Source organism: Hyposmocoma kahamanoa, unplaced genomic scaffold (assembly GCF_003589595.1).
Source record: "Hyposmocoma kahamanoa isolate Upper Pololo Valley unplaced genomic scaffold, ASM358959v1 263, whole genome shotgun sequence".
NCBI lineage: Eukaryota > Metazoa > Arthropoda > Insecta > Lepidoptera > Cosmopterigidae > Hyposmocoma > Hyposmocoma kahamanoa.
In genome coordinates this window covers 1,627,120-1,648,752 of record NW_020653766.1, presented here as the reverse complement: position 1 = coordinate 1,648,752, position 21,633 = coordinate 1,627,120, and the positions used below count along the sequence as shown (strand labels likewise).

The following is a 21,633-nucleotide window of genomic DNA, read 5'->3' as shown; positions in this document are numbered from 1 at the left end:
AACTTTTTTAAACTACGTTCTCATCCATCATAATATCATTAATCGAAACCTATAATCTTCGGAATTTCAATAACTACATTTTTATAATAATAATAATTTTATAATACAATAAAAGTAAAAATAGATTTTTAGATACACTATAGATTTACCACGAAGTTGGGAATGACAAAATAAAATTTCAGATGCACTGTAGTGTCACGCCAAGTTGGTGCATTTCTTTTTTGAAAAAAAAACCTTATCAAAAAAAGCAGAACTTGGCGCTTTGTAACACTGTACATACGACTGGAATTTTAAGTTCTATTTTCATGTTATAATTACCACAATAGTAATTTTTAAATTCCCACTTTATGGTAGCTTACAAATAAATTTCATAACCAAACCACCTTATCAAATCTAATGCATTATTTTTATTAACGACCTGCCACTGAACGATACTTCACACATTTGGTATAACAAGGCCACAACTGCAAGCTGACTAAGGTTCGTATTCTAGAACTCTACTCAATGCTCAAGTCAGGACTTGAGTATGATTCAAAGCACTAGAAATCATACTCAAGTCCTTGACATTAGGGTTGTATTTCCAGTGCATGAAATCATACTGTCAATCATACTGCTCAAATCCTGACTTGAGCATTGAGTAGAGTTCTGGAATACGACCCTAAAAGAGATTTAAATATTCTACAAACTAAATTAATCAACAACTTTTTTATGCTATAAATGGGACCAAACATTTGTACGTCGCACTGCTAGACACGGGTCTCCTCTCAGTCGGCGGTTTAGGCTATAGTCCTTCGCCGGAAAGCTCATGGTAAAATTTATACTCATGGCATCTCCTTGAAAGGCGGTAGGTCAAGCCAGGCTACCATGGCTTATTAAATTTATTTTACGCAGTTCATCATGTGATAAAAAGCGCTTTTGACGTTTGACTACATGTGCCATTGTTATACCAACGGTACTTCAACACGAATGTTATATAATTTGCAATTAATTTACCACTCACGGTCACCATTACCAATTGGGTGGTAGCTTACAAACTCACATAACACTGTAAATATTTTATTAGGTTCATTATTAATGGCCTTCAGTCCGAGCACATCCAACAATGATAGTAAATAAGCACGAGTTCATGGCAATACCGTCGTTTCAGTTCTATCATTTTTATTCTCGTGTAAGTTGTTTTCTGTACAAATTCCGTGACAAGTTTTATTACATAAGTATTCAGGTATACAGGGTGAAAAAAATCAATGGCATATAAAGGGGAACTACCTAAGCAATTAAGTGATCTTTTAACTAAAAATGCAAAAAAATGAGCACTCTATTTTATTATACTAGTCGATAGGACTTATCCTTATAGATTTATTATCAATTTATTACAATTGGATACATCCATGAAATCTAATAGAACACAAAGTACACGTTTAACTACTAAATTTACACAATTTTAGTAGAGCTCCTTGTGAAACAGAAAACCTGGACGACCAGGGAAGTACTGCCATCTGAGTGACACTGTAATTGTTGTGAACAGGCATGTCGCTAACCACCAGGCGCACGACTTCTTCGTCTCGTCGTGTATCATAAAAAAAAACATTGTTATTGATGCTGGTTGTGAAAGCAGTTATTTATATTAAGAAAAATAAAAGAATATTCTTACTTCATGTCGTATTGATTTTTTCCACCTTTCACATCAAAATATGCTTTAAGGTAGCTCTTTGATGACGTCAAAATGTTTAAGGACTGAACATGAACACTGCTCTCCTAGTCATAATATCAAAACTAAATAAGATATAAAAAAACGGATTAGCGGGGGTTGTAGATCTTTGATTACATTAGTTATGATAAGGGGGGGGCAGAACAGTGATCACCAAAGTCCATCTGAGGGTAAAAAAAGCTTTTCATCGTCTGGTGATGTCATTCTTAATAATAACACGTTATAAAAAGGCTTACATACTTATGTCTTGTTCAGGTCTTGTACTGAAAATACGCATAAAATTAAGAAATACATTGGAATTGCAATACAACTTCTGTCATTTTCATTTCGACTTATGAACGTAAGTTGAAAATTTAATGAAAATTATTAGAGAAATTCTGAATTCTATATTACGGCCATTCATGCCAATTCATGTTATTGTTCTATAACTTTTAATAATTTACGAGATTTACTTTCGTACAAAAATAAAAATAGTGTCGTCGGGAAGGACGCTAGAACAAGAAAAATTTATAATGTAAAAACTACTTCTATCCGGCCGGATTCGAATCGACGTCTTCTAGCATACCGTGGCAGAGGCTACACCAACTAAGCCACGGAACGAACCAGCGAATTTTTCTGTGCTTGCTGTCGTGTCTTCGTATTCGGTTTTTAACGACATTTACGTCTTTTTAAATTTATCATTCGTTTTGTAATGGAACAAAAGTTGTTGTCTATGGTATCAGTAAATACTACTGAGAGGTGGTTATTATAGTACTTTATAAATAACCATGTATAGAACAGTCAGTTGCATGGCAAAATAGAGCATTGGAACTTCATTACTGTTCCAGTAAACGTTAAAACGCGAGCAGAACAATCGCTTACATCACTTAGTCTCGCCTAGATTTTCAACAGATTTCTTGCTCAACTCAAAATTGTGTACTAAATTGTATAGTGTGTAATTCGTCAAGTTTGTGTATGAATAATATTTCTCCCGAAATTTCGGAATTTCCTCTGAAAATACACTCCCGAACACATAATTCGAGCCACATTGCATTTTTATCCTTAAACGGAGTATAAAAATATAGTTACCGTCGAAGGAAAAGTTTTCACCGGTTTTTTAAATTCAAATTTTCAATAAGGACTTGAGGAAATAACGTTTAGTTTACCAGTTTCAAAGTTGCATAACAGTTCTTGATATCAATCAAGCATTGTTTAAGCGGGTATTTAGTATTGTAAATACAAGGTGGCTCAAATTATGTGTCCGGTATATTATTATATAAAGGAAATAAAATATTACGTACAATAGAGTAGCAATGTCGGGCCATCCAATATTTAAATGTCAAGTGATTTATTAATAATAAAAAATTACAATTAAATCGTCGCCTTACTTTCTCAAAGTCGCATCTTAAAAAACAAAGTAACTGAAATGCAAAACATGGATTGTATAAAATACGAATTTTTCATTCTGATTTCACGTCTCATTTCCATCATATTCACACACTGGCTTTTGCCTATTCTGAAAGTAATGCATCCAAATTAATATCCTTTAAAATAAATAGAAAGTAAGGCGTCGAAATGTTACTATAAAGCTCAATTTACATTGCGGCGGAACGGAATAGAATGGAAGTGTCAATTTCGCTGCTCGAGCACTCTAGCGACCGCGCCTTGAGGCTAAAGTATTTCGCCGTCGCTAGGCGTTTCCGCGGAAAACGCGCGACTTGATTTTTGGCTCGTATCTAGTTTGTACACAATTGACCATAAAGTTCATCACGCTATGTTCAATATCGTTACAAAAATTCGCTTCCATTCCTTGCCGCCGCAATATAATATGGGCCATAGAATTTGACGAGGAGGAAATTATTTACGCATTTTTGAAAGGACGTATTTTTCGGGGTCTCGGGATGCAGCAAATTTTTCGTTGAATTAAAAAAAAGACGCTTGAATTATCTATGCTTTAAAGTTATTTCTATAGCTTTAACATTAAGATTATTGAATATCACAATGTTTATTCAATTATTTTTTGTGAAATCACCCCACTACTTTATTATAATTATTAATACAATTCGATCTGGCTGGACCAGCCACTGTATAAAGAGGTCGCTGGCTCTGATCCAGCGGGATACAAGGAATGTTTCTTTGTGTTCGATCATTGTATTAATAATTACTTCCATACTTTTTTGACACAACACTGATATATGCTAAAACTGAATTTTCTAATTAACATTCTCACTCAATTGACTCAATCATGGAGAATTTTTGTCTATATACCTAAGCAAATAAGTAAAAATTCAGTTATTTACTTATTGACTCGTATTTATTCACATTTTTATTTCAAAATACATCCAAGTTTCATACGTACGGGCAGTGTACAAGACCTTATGCATAGTGACGTATGTTCGCCATATTTACTAATGACATCATAAATATCCCTATACTAATCGGCAATGATGAGATTGCTAATCAGTGTTGTTGGATAAGGACACGTGAAATTGGAACTTTTTGTTGCTAACCCTCCTTTTTTGTTGTTAACAAACCTCAAAATTGTAATACTAGGTTAGTGACGTCATCAGAAAACATGGCTTACATTGTAAAGTAGGTACAGTAGCCGTGAAATTAAGGAACTTGTAGAATTTAGTTTAATGTAATATGGAGTGTTCATAATTTAAACAGGATTAGGAAAATTAAATCATTTTATCTTAAGGGAATAAATCGAACAAAAGGAAATCATGGCACGGATCTCCTCTCAGGCGAGGGTTCTCCTGAGAGGAGACCCGTTGGCGAAACTTCAGACGTTTCCCGAGGTCTCCGTTCACCGAAATGCTCATGGTACATTTCAAATTTCGAAAGAAACGCCTCTTTTGAAACCGGAGAAAGAAATACCGGATTGTAAAGCAGCATGACACGAATGCGTACCTAATAAATATCATAAAATTCTCCAAGTTCTCTAATTTCCAGCACCAGTACCTTTGTATCGACGTCACTAGGTCTAATAAGCCAAATACTATAGCAGCGCCCGTATTTCCTTGTGCACATGGCACAGGTAGTCGACGTAGGAAGCGCTGCCGTCCACACCGCGATCTTCGACAAGGAAATGGCGGAGGACTGCTTCCAGCTTGTCGTGTTGCCGCATCATTGTTAGCTGGAACAAATATTACATATTCAAGTTTTGTTTTAGCAATAACCAGTGCAGCCATTATCTATCAAAATCAAAGTAGTGATAGGGAAGTAAATTAAATGGCAGCACGGGCGTGGAAACCCCTAACCACACTGCCCCAATGCAATGGACGCCATAATAATAATTAATGACAGAAAATAACTAACAGATTTAGAGCGTTTGCGCATTACGTTCGGATTCGTATCAGGACCCCGATTTAGAACTCTTCGATACTTTAACCGAGTCGTTCTATTGGGTATCGTTCTCGTATCGAAGGACCGAGCAATAGCTTATTCGAGTTAAAACGTTCAACTCGGATTCGGATACGATATGTTATCCAACAGCGTTTACGGAGTTAGTCGGCGAATATAGATTATAATGTGTGCATTAGTCTTGCATTAAAATAAATTAATAAAATTTGAAAAAATCCAGACTTTATTTACAATAATAACAGATTTCCATATTACATTCCTGTTTTGTAAACATGTTCTGAATAACGTTTGTAGCCTGTGCCGGTCGAAAAGTTCGAGTAATCGTACGGATGTGACGTCATTTCGGTTCAGATTCGAATACGACAGTTTGACGTTCGATTCGAGTGTTGTGGATAAAAATGAAAATAAATCGGTCGACAATTGAGTTATCGTAAGGTTTTAAATCGACCCCCTGGACAACGATTCAGAACTCTTCGATATTTCAGAAATCAGAAACATTTATTGTATGAATTGGTAAAATACAGGTGTTACAAGTGATTAGATCCACAATTCTTACCCAAATCAGGCGTACAATGTCTTAAAATTACAATTTAATTAAAATTTATTGCAACTTATAATTAAGTCAATTATACAATTGTCAAATATTTGATGGTCTTTATATAAAATTCGTTAAGATTGTAAAAAATTTTGTCAATTAATCATTTTTTTAAACAAGCTTTAAATTTATCACCATTTAAACATTTCATTTCCATTGGAGGTCTGTTATAAATTCTGATCGCTGTTACATAGCACTATCTTTGACCGCAGCACGGTCAAAGATAGTGCTGTTTATTCTAGCGAGGGCAAGACGGTCCTTGTTTCTGACGTTAACGGAGTATACATTAGATATTTTAGTAAAGAAGTTACTGTGATTACGTACAAAAAGACATTTTAACTGAATCGATCGATTGCATACCGTTCTCTATTTAGAACATTCCGAGTTGACTAGGATGCGGATACGATATCGTTATACAAGAGCGTGTTACTCGGTGAAATAGACTATAAGAAAAATGGAAATCCTTTTATATACATTTTTAAGACTTTAAAGGCCTAAAATATAGGAATGTATTAGTCTTGCATTAAAATGAATTAATAAAATCCAGACTTTATTCAAAAGTAATAAGAGATTTCCATATTACATTCTTGCTTCGTAAACAATAGGACGTTCGGTAACTTTCATTCGATAACTGTGTTCTGAAAAACGTTTGTAGCCTTATAGAAGCTCTCGTATGGAAGTTATCGTATGGGTGTGACGTCATTTCGGTTCGGTTTCGAATACGACAGTTTGATTCGGGTGTTGTGAATAAAAATGAAAAGAAATTGTACGATATCAAATCGAGTTATCGTAAGGTTCTAAATCGACCCCAGTTCCGAATCCGAGAAATGACGGTCCGAAATGTCTCAGGGATCATTTTATCTCTAGGGATCTAGTCCACAAGCGACATCCGAAGTGGGTCGGAGTATTCTGGATTTTTATAGTCATACGAATCGAATGCAATGCGTAAACGTGCTAAAGGGTTCTGCGACATCAAAAAGCAGCTGGTACAACCAGGGGTGGTTTTAGTCCGTAGGTGAAGCACAACCCAGTGACGGCATGGCTTCCATGAGAGACTCCTCGTTTCCACGCAACCAAAAAGAGCTACAATTTGTTTTTCATTATTCTTTGTAAAATCATCACTTCAACCGAAAGATGTCCACTGTTGGACGTAGGTCTCTCCTATGTCTGGTCATTGGGCCAACATTATTGGTAGCCACATTGTGTCTTCTCGTACCAATTAGAGATTAGTAAAAAACAGAATGATCGACATAGCCTAAATAATTATCGTGAAGTTGCCACGAAGTTTCTTCCTGAGTCTCGTATTCGTAAAGAACTTTCGACAAGAACAATCGACAAAAATCTTAACTGGAAGGAACACATCGATTTGCGTTAAGTTAAATAGATTTGTTTACGCTCTACGAAGACTAAGGCAAACGGTCTCTCGAGAAGCTGCGTCTTGTGTTGTGGAGCACAACACAAGAACATAGAAAGAACTTTTAGGGTCCAAAAGAAGTTTCGGTGCGTGGTTCGATGACAGTTTAAAAGGATAAACATATTGCCTTTGACATGCATGTACATTAGGGATATTTGCGTATTTATAAGCTCTCATCCTAATTATTCTAAAACACGTGGGGAAATCATTCAAAGGCAAACTAGAGTAAAAATTATGAATCTTTTATACCAACCTCGTTGCCATAAAGTAATTTATAAGAATAACTGCTTCAACATGTGTATAATTAATTATTTTCAATAAATTACCAGCTGAGATTAAATTGTTACAAGAACATACTTTTACATTTGCAATTAAGTAATAAAGAATAATTGGAATTTACAAATTCATGACATTAATTTGAAAGTACAGAGAATAAATAATAGGGGTTAAAGTATGAAATTGCCGATTTGTACTGAAAATCTAAATTGTTTATTTTTTTAAATTTGTAACAAATTTATTTAATCAAAATAGTTGCCATTATTATCTATACATTGCTGCCATCTAATGGGAAGGTTATTAATGCCTTTGCGATAGAACTCCGACGATCTAGACTGCACAAACTGTGTGAAAGCATTTTGTACTGCCTCCTGGGAAGAAAACTTCTTGTCACGTAGATAATTGTCCAATTTTTTTTTTTTTTGGTAGTCCGTTGGAGCAAGGTCTGGTGAATACGGAGGATGACGAATGGTTTCTAACTGCAGTTCCTGAAGGGTCAAAATGGTTTCTCGTGCTGTGTGAGGTCTCTCGTTGTCGTGGAGCAATAATGGTGAAGATCGATTCATGAGTCGGGGCTGTTTTACTGCTAGTTTTGTCAACATGGTTCGGAGTTCGGCACAATAGACATCTGCCGTTATTGCTTGACCAGATCGGAGAAAACTATAGTGAATAACACCATGCTGAGACCACCAAACAGTTACCATTACCTTTTTATTGGTAAGTTTTGCTTTAGGACACTGTTGTGGCATTTGACCTGGGGTCAGCCATTGCATTTTTCTTTTCCGGTTATCATCACATGTTACAATTCGATCCAATATTCCTTCATTTCTGTACCGGTTCAACAAGGCAACACAAGTTTCAACACGCGTTTCTTTCTGCAGATCAGTCAAATCATGAGGCACCCATTTTTCGTATTTTTTTATTTTATTGATTTGACGCAAGTGAGTAAATATTGTGGGTAAGGTAACGTTAAACCATGCCGCTAATTCCTGGGTAGTTTGACTAGGATCGGCTTCCACTATCTCTCTTAATTCATCGTTATTCACCTGTGTGGGCGGTCTTCCTCGTAGCTCGTTCTTTAAGTCGAAATTTCCATCACGAAAGCGTTTAAACCAAAATCGCACGGTGCGTTCATTAGTAGACCCCTCTCCAAACGCAGCATTGATATTGCGGGCTGTTTCTGCCGCGTTAGTTCCGCGTCGGAACTCGTATTCAAAAATTACTCGAATTTTCGCAGTATCCATCTTTCTTGTCTAAATTGAATAACAAAAACAATTGAAAGTCGATATTCAAATGTTTCAAATTTAAAAAAAAATCACAGAAACCATTTGAAAAAAGTTTCATTCGAAAACCTCAAACCATGAAGATTCTATGAAAATTCAAAGAACCTATTGCAATAAAACGGCAATTTCATACTTTAACCCCTAATATTAAATCCCATTTGTTTGCAAGTAGAATACAATGTACCCAATTATACTTGTAATTGCTACGTAATTACTGTATTCTGGCAAATAAACGTATTCTATTATATTCTGTCTCACTAGACGCATAATGTTGACGCCGTTGGCAGCAGTGGTTGATATCATACCTTTTAAGAAAACTTGCACATACCTATTTCCGTATTTAAAAACGAGTTACCAATGAAAGTGGTCGCGTGTTTCAGGTTAAAAATTAATACAATATTCAACAAAGGTTACAAAATAAAATTATCACAAATATAGCGATCATGCACAATAAATTAAAACACGTTCAGGCTGTAACATCCTCTGGAACGTTTCTGTTAGGACCCTGAACCACAACCCAAGCTCAAAAAAATCACAAAATTGAGTCCACTGTTAGTCAAACCATATTTGATAAGCATGTTGATGAAGCGTGTGTGATGGTGGACTATAAAACTTCGTATAGAGAACACCTGTACCAAAGTAGATGTCAATTGTCAACGTGGATGGAATACGCCATCAATAATAATTGTAAATGTCACCAGTTCATCAGGTGTCAGTAATCGAATAGAACACCATCGACAGTAATTAGGAGTCACCATACAATCAAAGCTATAGCTCGTTTCAAGCCATTAAACAGATTAGTACAGAGTACTAAAAAAACCGACTTCAAAAGTCATTCATCCCCTAGTTTGCCACCTTTATAGAACATTTTCTTTCATTGAAATGGGAGCAGTGTACTGAGGTACCCTCTTTCCAATACTAAAAGAATCATCAAAATCGGTTTACAAAATTATCGCTTAACATACATACAACAAAAAGCAATCGAATTAAAAATTTCCTCCCTTTTTAAAGTCGGTTAAAAAGGTGAACAAACATGTCACTGTACCGACCATAGACAGTTTAGTGATGGTCATTTGTACTGCCAACTAAAAATCAATCGACGTAATCGATTTGTTTACTCGAATCAGTTGGAATAGTGTGTGAAAAGAAAACCAGTGAAGGCGGCTGAGTCTTTTTATACATTCAAACTAAAGTCCCAGGAAAGGCTTATTTTGCAACAGAAGTCGGCATGTTCCTGGTCGGTTGTGGATTATTAATCCGTATAGTCTGATAAGTCATTTGTACCCTTTGTCGTCTTTATTAGATTTGTTTGTTTTTGCTTGATGAATTCTAAAATAAAGATTTAAGTTAGAGTAACGATGTTTGTTTTGTCGCAGTCCTTTTATTCAAAATTTATGTTCCGGCAATTTCCGACAGAGATTGAAAAACCGCACTATGCTGAGGCTTTGTCCTTTTCATCACTCATAGCCATTGACTTACAAATAAATGGACGACGGGTCTAATACAAAAACCACGAAAAAAATGTCCCAAGTCAACCTATTTAAACGTAATGAAATTTCAAGGAATATGAAAAAGCTAAAACGTTGAATTTAAATTGTAATGTCATCGCAGTACTGTCTAATTTTACTTGCTTCGCTGTCAGTCGAACAAACGAAGACTAGAGCGTGAATGACCCGACGTCCATATAATTGTAAGTCAATGCTCATAGCTCATAATTTATTAGTACATAATATCGTGTGAAGCTCTATGTATGTGCGCGGGTGTATTTGATGAATGAAGTCCTATTTAATTTAATTTAATTTTAATAACAGGTCTTTTATCGATTTGCGAGCGCTACTGGTTACTAAAAAAATATATGTTTAGATAATGGTATTTTCATACATAGGATTAATACATTGTGTACTTATACTACTAGTGGTTTTTCTTACATGACCAATAAAAGTAAATTTAAAGAACGATGGCAAATCTTAGTTAAAATAATTCCTTAGCGTCTTAATCACAAGTTAGAATAAAATAAATTCATTAGGTTTTTCAAATTATAATAGCGGCCTGTCTAAGTCTGGAAACAAAATCATATGTAAAAGAAACTCTATTCGCATGTAACCGAACTAATATCTACAACTGTCAGTTTCTTAACGTTGAGCGACATCTAGCCGCCAAAAAAGGAATTTCAGTACCTACGTATGGATATGGTCCATATTTAGTTCACGTAATATCAAATGTACTGATTCGACCGATTCGTAATAAGCTAATAGAAGATTAACTACTTTATTACAAAAAAATAAAATATAATTTCTTGTCCAAAATGCCACGCGAGAAAATGGTAAAACTGACAAAAAAGTTCCCAAAAATCAGGGATAGATGGCGTTCCACAAAAAAATAATTTGTGTCCGAGTTACCAGTGCAATAGTCTGTAGTATGTTATTAATTACCTCTCTTTTTTTGTTATGGTTTATCTTCATGCCTTTTGACCGTATACAAAATAATTTCCTCTGAACTTCCATCACGTCACGACACCATTCAACTTCTATTAACTCTGTTTAAGGTTTCTGTAGTTTATTTTGATATAATAATACAACGAATATATTTTATTCAATTACGTAACACATAACCTCCAAAACTTCAAACTGGAATATCTCTAATTCCTGGCTTCTCAGAACAGTAAGCCCAAAACAAAATTTGTTCAGTAATTTCATCTCTATATTTTGCATATTTTTCAAAAAGAGATGCATGCACAAGATTAATGCATGATGCAATGCACAAATTAATGTCCCTGTCTACCGACCCGAGAGAAAAGTTTTTCCGGAGAGACCAAGCCCTCCGCCAGTGATATGACTGCTTTGGACTCGCTGGGGTTGTGTGGCCGGGGCGTTTATCTCGTAAGCAGCTAGCGGGTCTTAGTAGCGGTCTAGTTGAGAGTCTGAAGGGAGGAGACGCGCGGGGCACGTGAGTTGCCCTTTAAGTTGGAAGCTATGTCCGGACATTGTCGCACGACATTGCGACTGGGATCTCCGGCACTAACCCCGTAGGGCTAGTAGAGGATAAATTAGATATCCTCCAGTCCCTCCAGCCGCTTAGGTTATTGGGAACTGGAGAGACGTCGTTTTTTCGGGAATCGGGAAGTGAGCGTGCCTACAGTTCCGGTACCTATCTGGAAAATAGGGAGAGTACGTGCACCCGGGGAGGCTAACCCGAGGCACTAGCCACTCGGAGAACCGGATGAAGTCAGGTGACAGAGTACACTGGCTGATCGGGGATCAGAACCTGAACCTATAAGATTCCTGTGGGTCGGTAGGGAGGGTCACTATAATCAAAACTATGTGGAAAGATATAGGGCTGTCCTTTCAATTAGTAATATGCGTTTTCAAATATAATCAGTTCCGAAAAGTCCTGGGATTTGTAGAAGGGAATGTCCACATTCTTCTTCAGTTCAGTTAAATTAACTCACTCAATTCCGATCACTTCCGATACTTATTCTTATAAAGTGTTACTTTGTGACGGTGTGACCTCCTTACACTGTCATCTCACCTCTTTGTATCGCCTCTCTCCGCTTGTATCCTATCATTTTTTATTTTACATGTATTTAAATTTTAAATTTGAATTGTTCCATCTTCCTTCACTTTCTCATTTTGTTTTCGTACCACGGTCACTCCCAACTCGACCGCCACAACAGTCGGAGCTGTTCCAAATTCCATCGCGAATAATCGCTAATTTTGGTTCTTTACGACGTTTATAATCATTTCATAAGTTAAATCATGTAATTTATAAGTCTACAGCCTTCGTGTACCTATATCTGTAATTCAGTTACTCGGCCCATTTAGGGGTAAGTGCCTTAATAATAAAGTGTAGGGAGTGTTTTATACTGTTGTACCTGTTTTTTAACATTTACCTTTTTATTGTTACAGCCCTTTCTTTAAACTTTACTTCTTTAATAAATTTTGTGGACCGAAAGTTTCCCGTTTCATTACCGTGAACCTGTTCTCGGCTGGTTAGGGTTACAACCCTTTCAACTTATTCCATATATTGAGTGCTTATTTTAGAATTTCAACAAAACCGGGTTGTTTACTTTTACTGTACAATGAATTGAAACAAACTATAGCCATTACAATATCAAAGTTACATTCACCAGATAATTTAGTCAAAGCTTTACATAGTCACTATAGTCATGTCAGTAGTTTTAGAAGCAATGGAGCTCCTTTTGAAGGAGTTCGTCCATGGAAGTACTGCCACCTTATTTCTGCCGCCAAGTAGTAATGTGGGCATTACTACGTTCTAATTTTGAATGGTAAAGGTGCTCGTGATATTACAGGCACCTGGGACTTGTCAACTTATGTCTCAGGGTGACGGGCGCACTGACAGTGCAGTTTATGATTTAAAGCACTGAGTGACACTGCAACTATTATAGAAAGGCGTGTCACTTAATACCAGGCGCACGACGTCCGAACACTCAACATCATAAAAAATACATTATAAAGCTTATTGCAAGTAAACTCTTGGTGCTCTACGCGTAGATAATTTGAGGCAGTCACATGAGTCAGAAATAATAAAGTCAATCATTCATCATTTTCATTAATGACACGAATATCACCAGCCAATCAAAGCGGTAATCACCTGTTAATCCAGGTCAGTAAGTCAAGTCGTCTGTTGATATGGTGTATGAATGATAAGGTCATAGAAACGTGCAGCGTTTGCGTCGCACGTAGTTAGCACCATAAAGTTGTCTCTTTCACTATACTCCGTCCAGTCATTTATTTTAGTTTTGAAAGCTCAGGTACTAATCAATTAGTGAAGTCCTAATGCATTATCGATTCGATTTCTTATTATAATCGACTTTATTTGTGACGAAGTTTTAATCATAAATGTGACCGGGTTTCAAGTGATCATTCCAATGCATATGGAGAACAATTCATTTTAATAAACAGCTCGAATTTATTATAAACATTTTTAATTTATTAATATTAATTATTATTTATTAGACAGGTACCAAAACCTATACAATGGAGAAATCAACTTCACTCATTTTTTAAATTTTCATTGAATTGTAATTCCATTATTTTTTGTGAAATTACTCCACTAGTCTGCTATAATTATTAATACAAATATTGAACACTCAGAAAAAATTCCTTCGATCCGGCCGGATTCGAACCGACGTCAATAATCTTTACATAATCTATCGGCTCGATAAAATATGGGAGCTAAACAGCACTTCACTACAATAAAGAAAAAACAGCGTCTATGAATTATTGCATTTTTTTGTCTATGGTATCAATAACTATCAAAAATTATGAAACTTCATAGCCATGCTTTTGTCAAAAGTAAAATAAATTATTAGACATAGTATAACTGCCGTATCTAACTTTTTTGTCATATGACTAACGTAACCATACCTCCCGCTTTGAGCGGAAAGTCCCACTTTTAAGCTTCGTGTCCCCAAAATACTTAACAATGTCCCGCTATGACAAAACAGGACACATGTACCATTTTTTTTTTCATGGCGCTTAAGCGTAAACCAACCACACAACACAAGATAAGTTCATTTTTTCTTAATTTTTGGTCTTTAAACGTTTTTTAGTCTTTTCTAAATTTTTTTTAATCATTAAACATTTCGTAACTGGACGGGAATTATTTTGTCAGGAAACTGCTACGAATTGTGATCATTGAAGGGGACCCATGACCACGGCGAAATTAATACTTGATAACATGATATGGTGTTCTATTTTTATGACAGGCCATGGCAAAATATTTAATATTTTATAATATATTTTGCACGTCAAATGAAGACGATTTTATTTCATTTATTTTGACTACTTGATGCTCTTCGTTAACATTGCGTGCGAGTGTCGGAGTCTCACGCGCATTTGGGCGCTACCTTGTTAACGTGCGTAACGTAGACTCGTGGCGTACAAAGAAAGTCTGTACAAGTCAGTGGGTCGGGTGATGAAAGTCAGCGATTAGTCAGTCCCCCAAATTCCAAGCCTATAGACGTACAGCATTTTGCGCACAGTATTGTGCGTCTCAAGGAGATGGTCGACGTAGCTCGGCGCGCCGTCGATCCCGCGGTCTTCGATCAGCCACCGGCGGAACTGGTTCTCCCGTTTGTCGAATTGGTGAACATACTCCAGCTACGATAGTGAAAACGCATGCAGAAGGGTTAAGCTGGCGTATTTGGATTTGTCGAATACGTACCAAAGAGTTATGTGATAAAGTTAGTAAAGTTAAATGGAAATTAATAAGTAAATAATGTAATCTAAAGTGCCGTTTAGAATGTCAATAGCGGTCATTCACCTCTTACTACCACTGTTACTACGTTATTTATGAAAACGATACGAAAGTGTTGTCGTTAGTGTATCGTGGTAGGGGTCACCTTGATGATGATGGGTAGTGAAATATAGTAATTAGGTATTTTGCCTTTATTTTTCAAAGAATTTATAAACGTACAAACAGACTCGTCATTTTCAAAATCCGATCCGAGTAGCTAAATTTAAAACCGGTATTATGAATAAAAATGTGATACTGACATCATATAAATTCATAAAGTGATACGCCTCAATGTCACATTTTTTTAAGTTACGTGACTGTCTTTGATTACGTTACTGTCAAAATTGCTACAGATTTATAGGGATCGGCGATCGGTTGCCGTCCAATAGTGACTGACTTCAGGATAAAAGTCGGGTCAACGACCGCTATTGACATGTTAAATGGCACAAATCTTTGCAATCAGTTTTTTGTCGCGTAATTTACGAATATTATTTGAAAACGTGCCTTCCGAGTATCGACGACAACTACTTCCACTATAGTGTAAAAATCACGAGTCGAGTAAACGAGCTGCACCACGCCCAAATGCAGCGCAACCGTCGCGTTTGCGGTACTCGACAATCCGGACGCCCCACGTGCACTGAAGGGAAGGGCACTCACGCGCATGGCCACGCGGCGGCGGCGGCGCGCGTCGGCCACCAGCGCGCGCGCCGCGGCGCTGGCGGCGTTGTCCAGCGCCGGCAGCTCGCCCACCTGCGTGTCCACCTGCTGCGGCGACGGCACGCCGAACACGGCGCGCACGAACTCGGGGCTGGCCGCGGAGCCGATCCACATCAGCATGTGGACGCCGTTCTCTGCAAGGGAGCGTTCGTGTGGCACAAACCGCAGCTCCGCCGCTCACGGAGCTGCTTGCGGTTTCCGAGTACATAAACAACCACAAATCACACCCAAACGAGAGAAATAAATGTAGGCCATTCAAATATCTCGGAATCGAACCCGGGACCTCTGCGTGACAGTCCAACTTGGTAACCGTCCGGCCATTGAGGCAATTAAAAAAGATAAAAACCCACACGACTTTTTTTTTTATATAACCCTTTAAACAGCTTTTTTATGAAACCACAATGTTTTATAATCCTAAAATGGTCTCTAATAATAAATAGTACTCTGTGTAATCATTGCATAATGAGGATCTTTAAAATCAGTCGAGTGCCGTGTTTAGGCCAGGAAGTAATAGAAACGAGATTTTAAGACCTAATTATGTAACGATTGCATACAATACTTTTTCTACGAACAAATAAAATAATTGAACAGAACATTTTGTTAACAATCCATTACCGTCCATGACAACAAACGCAATTTCTTTTAAATAAATTTTAACTCATTTATAAGGGCAGACAAAGGTCCCACCATACCACCTCTTCATATATTTAGACGAAAACCAAAGAAGACAGTTGCAAGACTTTTGCGGTTAAATTTTACAGAGTACTAATATAAACTTGCCTAATAAATAGACGCCCTGGTCGTTCATCTTGTCGACCGACGCTCTCAGCTGCGGCAGCGGTTGTATTTCGGTGATGCGGTGCAGCGGCAGCAGCCGCGGGTACGTGTACACGACCGACGTGGCCACGTCGGCGGTCAGCGCGCGGTACATCGCGCACGAGCGGTCGTCACACGTCAGGTCGGGGCCTGAGATGCATGCATGTTGTACAATACAGGTTTCAACAAAAAGATCCTGCTGAAGTCCAGAATGAAACTAGTATCTGAACTTAGAAGACGATATATCAGTATTTGTAAATACCACACTTGTATTTACCGGCAAATTTCATTTACTGAAATGTTTCCCGCAAAAATTCCAAAAAAATTGGAAAAATATAATTCGAAGGCTCATATCGCGTTTTTCGTTTAGAAATATCTTTTGAAGTTTTATTTAGCGTGAATTATAAAATAAAATTATATAGCTAAAAACAAAAAACGACATTTAAAATGATTTCACCATTGAATAAAAATTAACTCAAATAGAATTCTTTTTACGAATTAAACTTTAAATTCAACAAAAAAAACATATAAATAACAATAGAAAATGTACTTTTACACTATACACATAATTTAATATGAATGTATATTGTAAGGGTTTATGCAATACAAGAATACACACTGCAATAACTCGATATACCTACACATAAGACATGAGTATTTACGTAGTATTTTATTTTATTGCAATATGACAATAATGTGATCGTTTTGCGTACGCCACAACCGCACACATGTTAATGAAATTTGTTGTTCAACATATGAACTACGTTTATTTCCAGCCGTGGACGTTTTCGTTAAAGCAACGCTAAAGCGAAAAGACTGACCCCCCGCGATGGCGTCGGAGCGCAGCATGCAGCTGGTGTACAGCGGCAGCAGCTTCATGGACTCGGGCAGCACCAGCTGGCCGGCCGACGACGGCGAGGCGCAGTGGCGGCGGTAGGCCGTCAGCGACTTGGCGCAGCGCGTCGACAGCCCCTCGCGGATCTGCCGCGGCGTGTACTCGCGCAGGCCCCACACCGCTGGGGGCACGGAGCCGCTTTAGTCGATGCGATCGAACAACACAAATCCTTCGGTCGGACTGGACTCCGACCAGCGGCTTGGCCAAACCCGGGCTATCGCTCTTCTAACTGAGCTACACGTCAAAATCAAATCAAAATAATCTTTATCTCTTAGATTAAACGAAATCGTCATATTGATTAAACTCGACTACTGGTTCGTAAGGCAGATTCCCCTGCGAAGAATGAGCAAGGACCTCTAGGGATTGCTCTTTGTAAATAACATTTGTACGCGTTCAACATTTACAACATATATTTTTTCTTTTCAAACATCAGAGATCGAGAGCTAAACGGGTTACTACCACGGATTTTTGTTATCCAAGTACGCAGAAATTGTATTATTATACCTTTAGTATAAAGTTTTTGTTTCACTATAGTTTTAAACCCTGTGAATGGCAAATTTTGTATATCAACTAGAATCTTGTGATTTCGTGACTTTGTGAAGACGACTATCAAGAACAGCTAGTTTATTTTTATTCCTCGTATTAATGTTATATCTGTCACTATTTTTCATAAAGAAATTACTATTCCTCTTAACATTTTCATAAATGTACTGTGACGCTAGTGTAAGAATGTTAATTTCCTTAAACTTATCTCCCAAAGATACTCTGGAGTCCAAATTGTATATTGTCCTAACCGCACGTTTCTGCAAATTCTATTGACATCGGCAGCATCGAGTCAGCAGATTGTAGGAATTTTTCTAAGACAGTGGTTGTTGCAGATTTATATAGGGTTCAATAAGATAAATATTGCATTCTTAATTTTATTTACTCAGCTCAATTAAACGGGAAATAACCAAGCGCTTCTATGTAACATCATGCGACAAGCGATGTTACCCCAAAAAAAACCTTGTATCAATTTAAATTTCTTTTTGTTTTCTCTTTCCTGAAACCAACTTTAAATTTTTTTGACAGCCACACCAATTACCAGGTCTCAAAATAGGAATTCCTTGTACTATGAGTACCAACTCCCGTAGCATGCCGTCGCGATAAAGCTATTATATCCACGTATAGCTGTCAAATTCGAGTGACAAAAACCGTCCTTTAAAAATTTTATCACAATAGCTAACATAGCGAGAACCGTGACGTTGTTTTGTCGCATTGCGAGCGCCTAGATCAATGGCTGTAAAAGAATATCGCCACTTGCGTGCCCACGTTTGGCACAATCGTGCCAAACGTGCCCGCAAATATATTTTAAATTATTTTGACAGTTCTACACAGTAATTTTATCAATGTAAAAATTGAGCGCGAAATAATAAAACCAATAAATTGATATACATAAATTATTGAAAAAACGTAAGGAGAAAATTTTTAATACAGTTCAACATATGAGAGTAATAAGAAATGGGACACTACCCATCTAACGTAGAAAAATCCATTTTCCCATATTGGTCCTACCAGGAATCGGACCCGCTACCTCCTCAACCAGCACCCACAGAATAAGCCGTCGGGTCACCGATTCATTGTCTGGACTCGATATTCATGGTACAGAGAAAGTTGGATTCTCAAGGTACATGCTGGTAATTAAAGTTGTGCGCCAGAGTAACCTGGTTTGTGCTACGATTGTGCTACCTGATCTGGTGAGGAAGTTGATGAGCGTGTCCAGCTCCGTGCTGCGGTAGACGTCGGCCAGCTGGTGCGCCACGTTCAGCGCCAGGTTCAGCACTCGCAGGCGCCGCTGCCCGTTGCGGTGCGTGTACAGCAGCGCCGCTTGGATGTACACGCCGTCTTCTGCCGTCAACTTGTCGTCGTGCTTTATTTCTATGCCCACTGCTTTATCGGCGTCTGCGGCGGCGAAAAGTCGCGACTTAGCGGAGAAAATATTAGGACCGAGTCTGACGAGAGAAGGCCGCGCCTCACCGATGGCCGCCAGCTCGATGTCGGTGGTGTTGGACATGAAGAAGTGGCCGTAGAAGTCGGTGGCGCGCACGCCCGTGGAGGTGCGCACGCGCATCACGGCGTCGTGCGCCGTGGCCCGCGCCGCCACGCGCCGCACGTCCGCCACCAGCCGCGGCCCGTCCAGCTCCGCCTGCCAATCGCAATCACAAATTTAGTCAGTAGCGATACCCTAGAGTAGGAAGGAAGGAAATACAACGAATCCACTGGGAATACACTGATCGGTCGGCACTGCAATTAATAAGTATGCGCAATGTTTATTGCTAACTTAGACATAGTATAAGGTTGTTGTGATAGAAAAAACCTCGCACAATTTTTTACATTATGACAGAAGGGTAGATGGCGCTAATCCTAAACAAAATAATAGCCGGCCCAATCCATAAAGAGTGACATCTAGTTGATTTGTTTGTTATCACTAGAAATTAGAGTACCTAGCTTTGATAAATTGCAGCTTGTCAATGTAAAACAAATTAGTTACAAAAATAGTATACTACTATATTACTATATGTATACTACTATTTGGTATTTGGTACTCGTGGCGACATCTGGTGTGCCAACAGGTACTAAATATCCAACGACCGAGTCATTGGTCCACGGTTCCACAGACTTAAAACATGCACGCGTTTGCCGACAACTACAATTCAAGGCTTTTCAAGGCTAAATGGAAAGGCAGGTATTCATTAGTACAATTGTGGCCAAGCGTGTGTCTGGTATATATTGAAAAAACTGACCGTGAAGTAGGTGTACTTGTGCAGCTGTCCACCGGTGAGCCTGGGCAGCTGGCCGATGGTGGCGGCGTCCACGTAGGCGTTGTTGCACACGAACAGCTCCACGCACACGCCCGCCGCCGAGCACGCCTGGCCCAGCTCGTTGTACGCCAGCGTCTGAGGGGCTGTTCGGAACGTCAGACCTTCACTTCCCCGTTCCGCAAGTCATCATCGATTCGTATCACGCTAAATAATAATATGAGGAAAATTGTAACTAAGTACATCATTCAGCCATACGACGCCCACTGCTGGGCATAGGCCTCCCCCAACGATCTCCACGACGATCGGTCCTGCGCTGCCCGCATCCATCGGCTTCCCGCGACCTCCACCAGATCGTCGGTCCACCTGGTGGGGGGCCTACCCACTGAGCGTCGTCGTTGATGATAGCTGGGTCTCCCCCGGGGATTCTTCGCACCCCATGCCCTGTTTCCAAAGCCGCTATCGTGACTAGGAAGAGCAGGACTGCCGGGGACTAGGGGCCAATTCTTTGGTGTGTGTATCATAGGGGGGGTTGTGCCATAATCGCCACGCTTGGCAGGCGGGTTGGCGATCGCAGTTGTGGCCAAGATGGGTAGAAGACGCTGCTGCCCGTCTTCTTCTGACTATTTTTTCCTTAGTCGCCTTTTACGACACCCACAGGATAAGAAGGGGGTGGTGCTATTCTAGGCCGGCACCACACGACCTAACTACTAAGTTCTAAGTAACTTCTAAGTAACTAAGTTCAACTTAATTACAATTATTAAGCGCCATCTCGAGTCAGCTGCTGGTAGGTGTAAAGGTACCTAGCTCAGTGAAGAAATAGATTTCTCACCAAAACAAAAACCAAACCAAAAGTCTGCAACAAGCATATAGAAACAATCGTAAGGTCAGCTGGTTCGTTCCGTGGCTTAGTTGGCATAGCGTGTTGGCACGAACATCTTCTAGAGATGTTTGTTCGAATCCAGCCGGATCTTTGTATTATTAATTATGACAAAAAAATTTTGACGACTTCAGTGGTTACCACTATGGACGCTGCATGCAGCGGTCTTGGTTTCGATTCTAGGTAAAACCAATTTTGAAAATGAACTTTTTAACTTATCTGGTCTGTGTATTCCGATTAGTGCCCCGGAGTGAATTCCTGGTATTCATAGTGCAGGGAATCCCCTAGTTTGATACCAGGCATAAATATCGGGCACATTATTATTAATTGAAAAGTTAAATTTTTGGGAAATAATAAAAATTTATAAGATCAGCTGACTTGATGTGCTACTCAGTGGATAAGAACCTCGCAACGAACAATTGCCTCGTATTGGCAACAGACGCTGGTTCGGGCCTTTTTTTTCATAATATCAAGTGACCCTTCAAAATCGGAACTCACATTGCTGCTTGACGGAAATAATAGGTATGGTGGCAGTACTTCTCTGGAAGGAACTGCTACTAAATCCGCCCTATCGTTGTACCTTGAAATATACTCACTCAAAATCTGTTTCTCCTTATCGGTGCCAAGCAGCTTTCTGTCCTCTCTGTT

The 21,633-nt window shown here is 38.6% G+C and overlaps 1 protein-coding gene across 1 annotated transcript in view; it reads right to left on the bottom strand.

Annotated features, from left to right (window-relative positions):
- Window positions 1-663: 663 nt before the first annotated feature.
- Window positions 664-21,633, bottom strand: part of LOC113228976 (protein transport protein Sec24D-like) — a 47,988-nt gene continuing 27,018 nt past the window's right edge. The window contains 8 exon segments of the mRNA XM_026462440.1: window positions 664-4,755; window positions 4,758-4,826; window positions 15,537-15,730; window positions 16,377-16,562; window positions 17,234-17,428; window positions 19,036-19,248; window positions 19,324-19,492; window positions 20,091-20,251. Of these exon segments, the coding sequence (XP_026318225.1) occupies window positions 4,384-4,755; window positions 4,758-4,826; window positions 15,537-15,730; window positions 16,377-16,562; window positions 17,234-17,428; window positions 19,036-19,248; window positions 19,324-19,492; window positions 20,091-20,251 (1,559 nt within the window). The 3' untranslated portion in view covers window positions 664-4,383.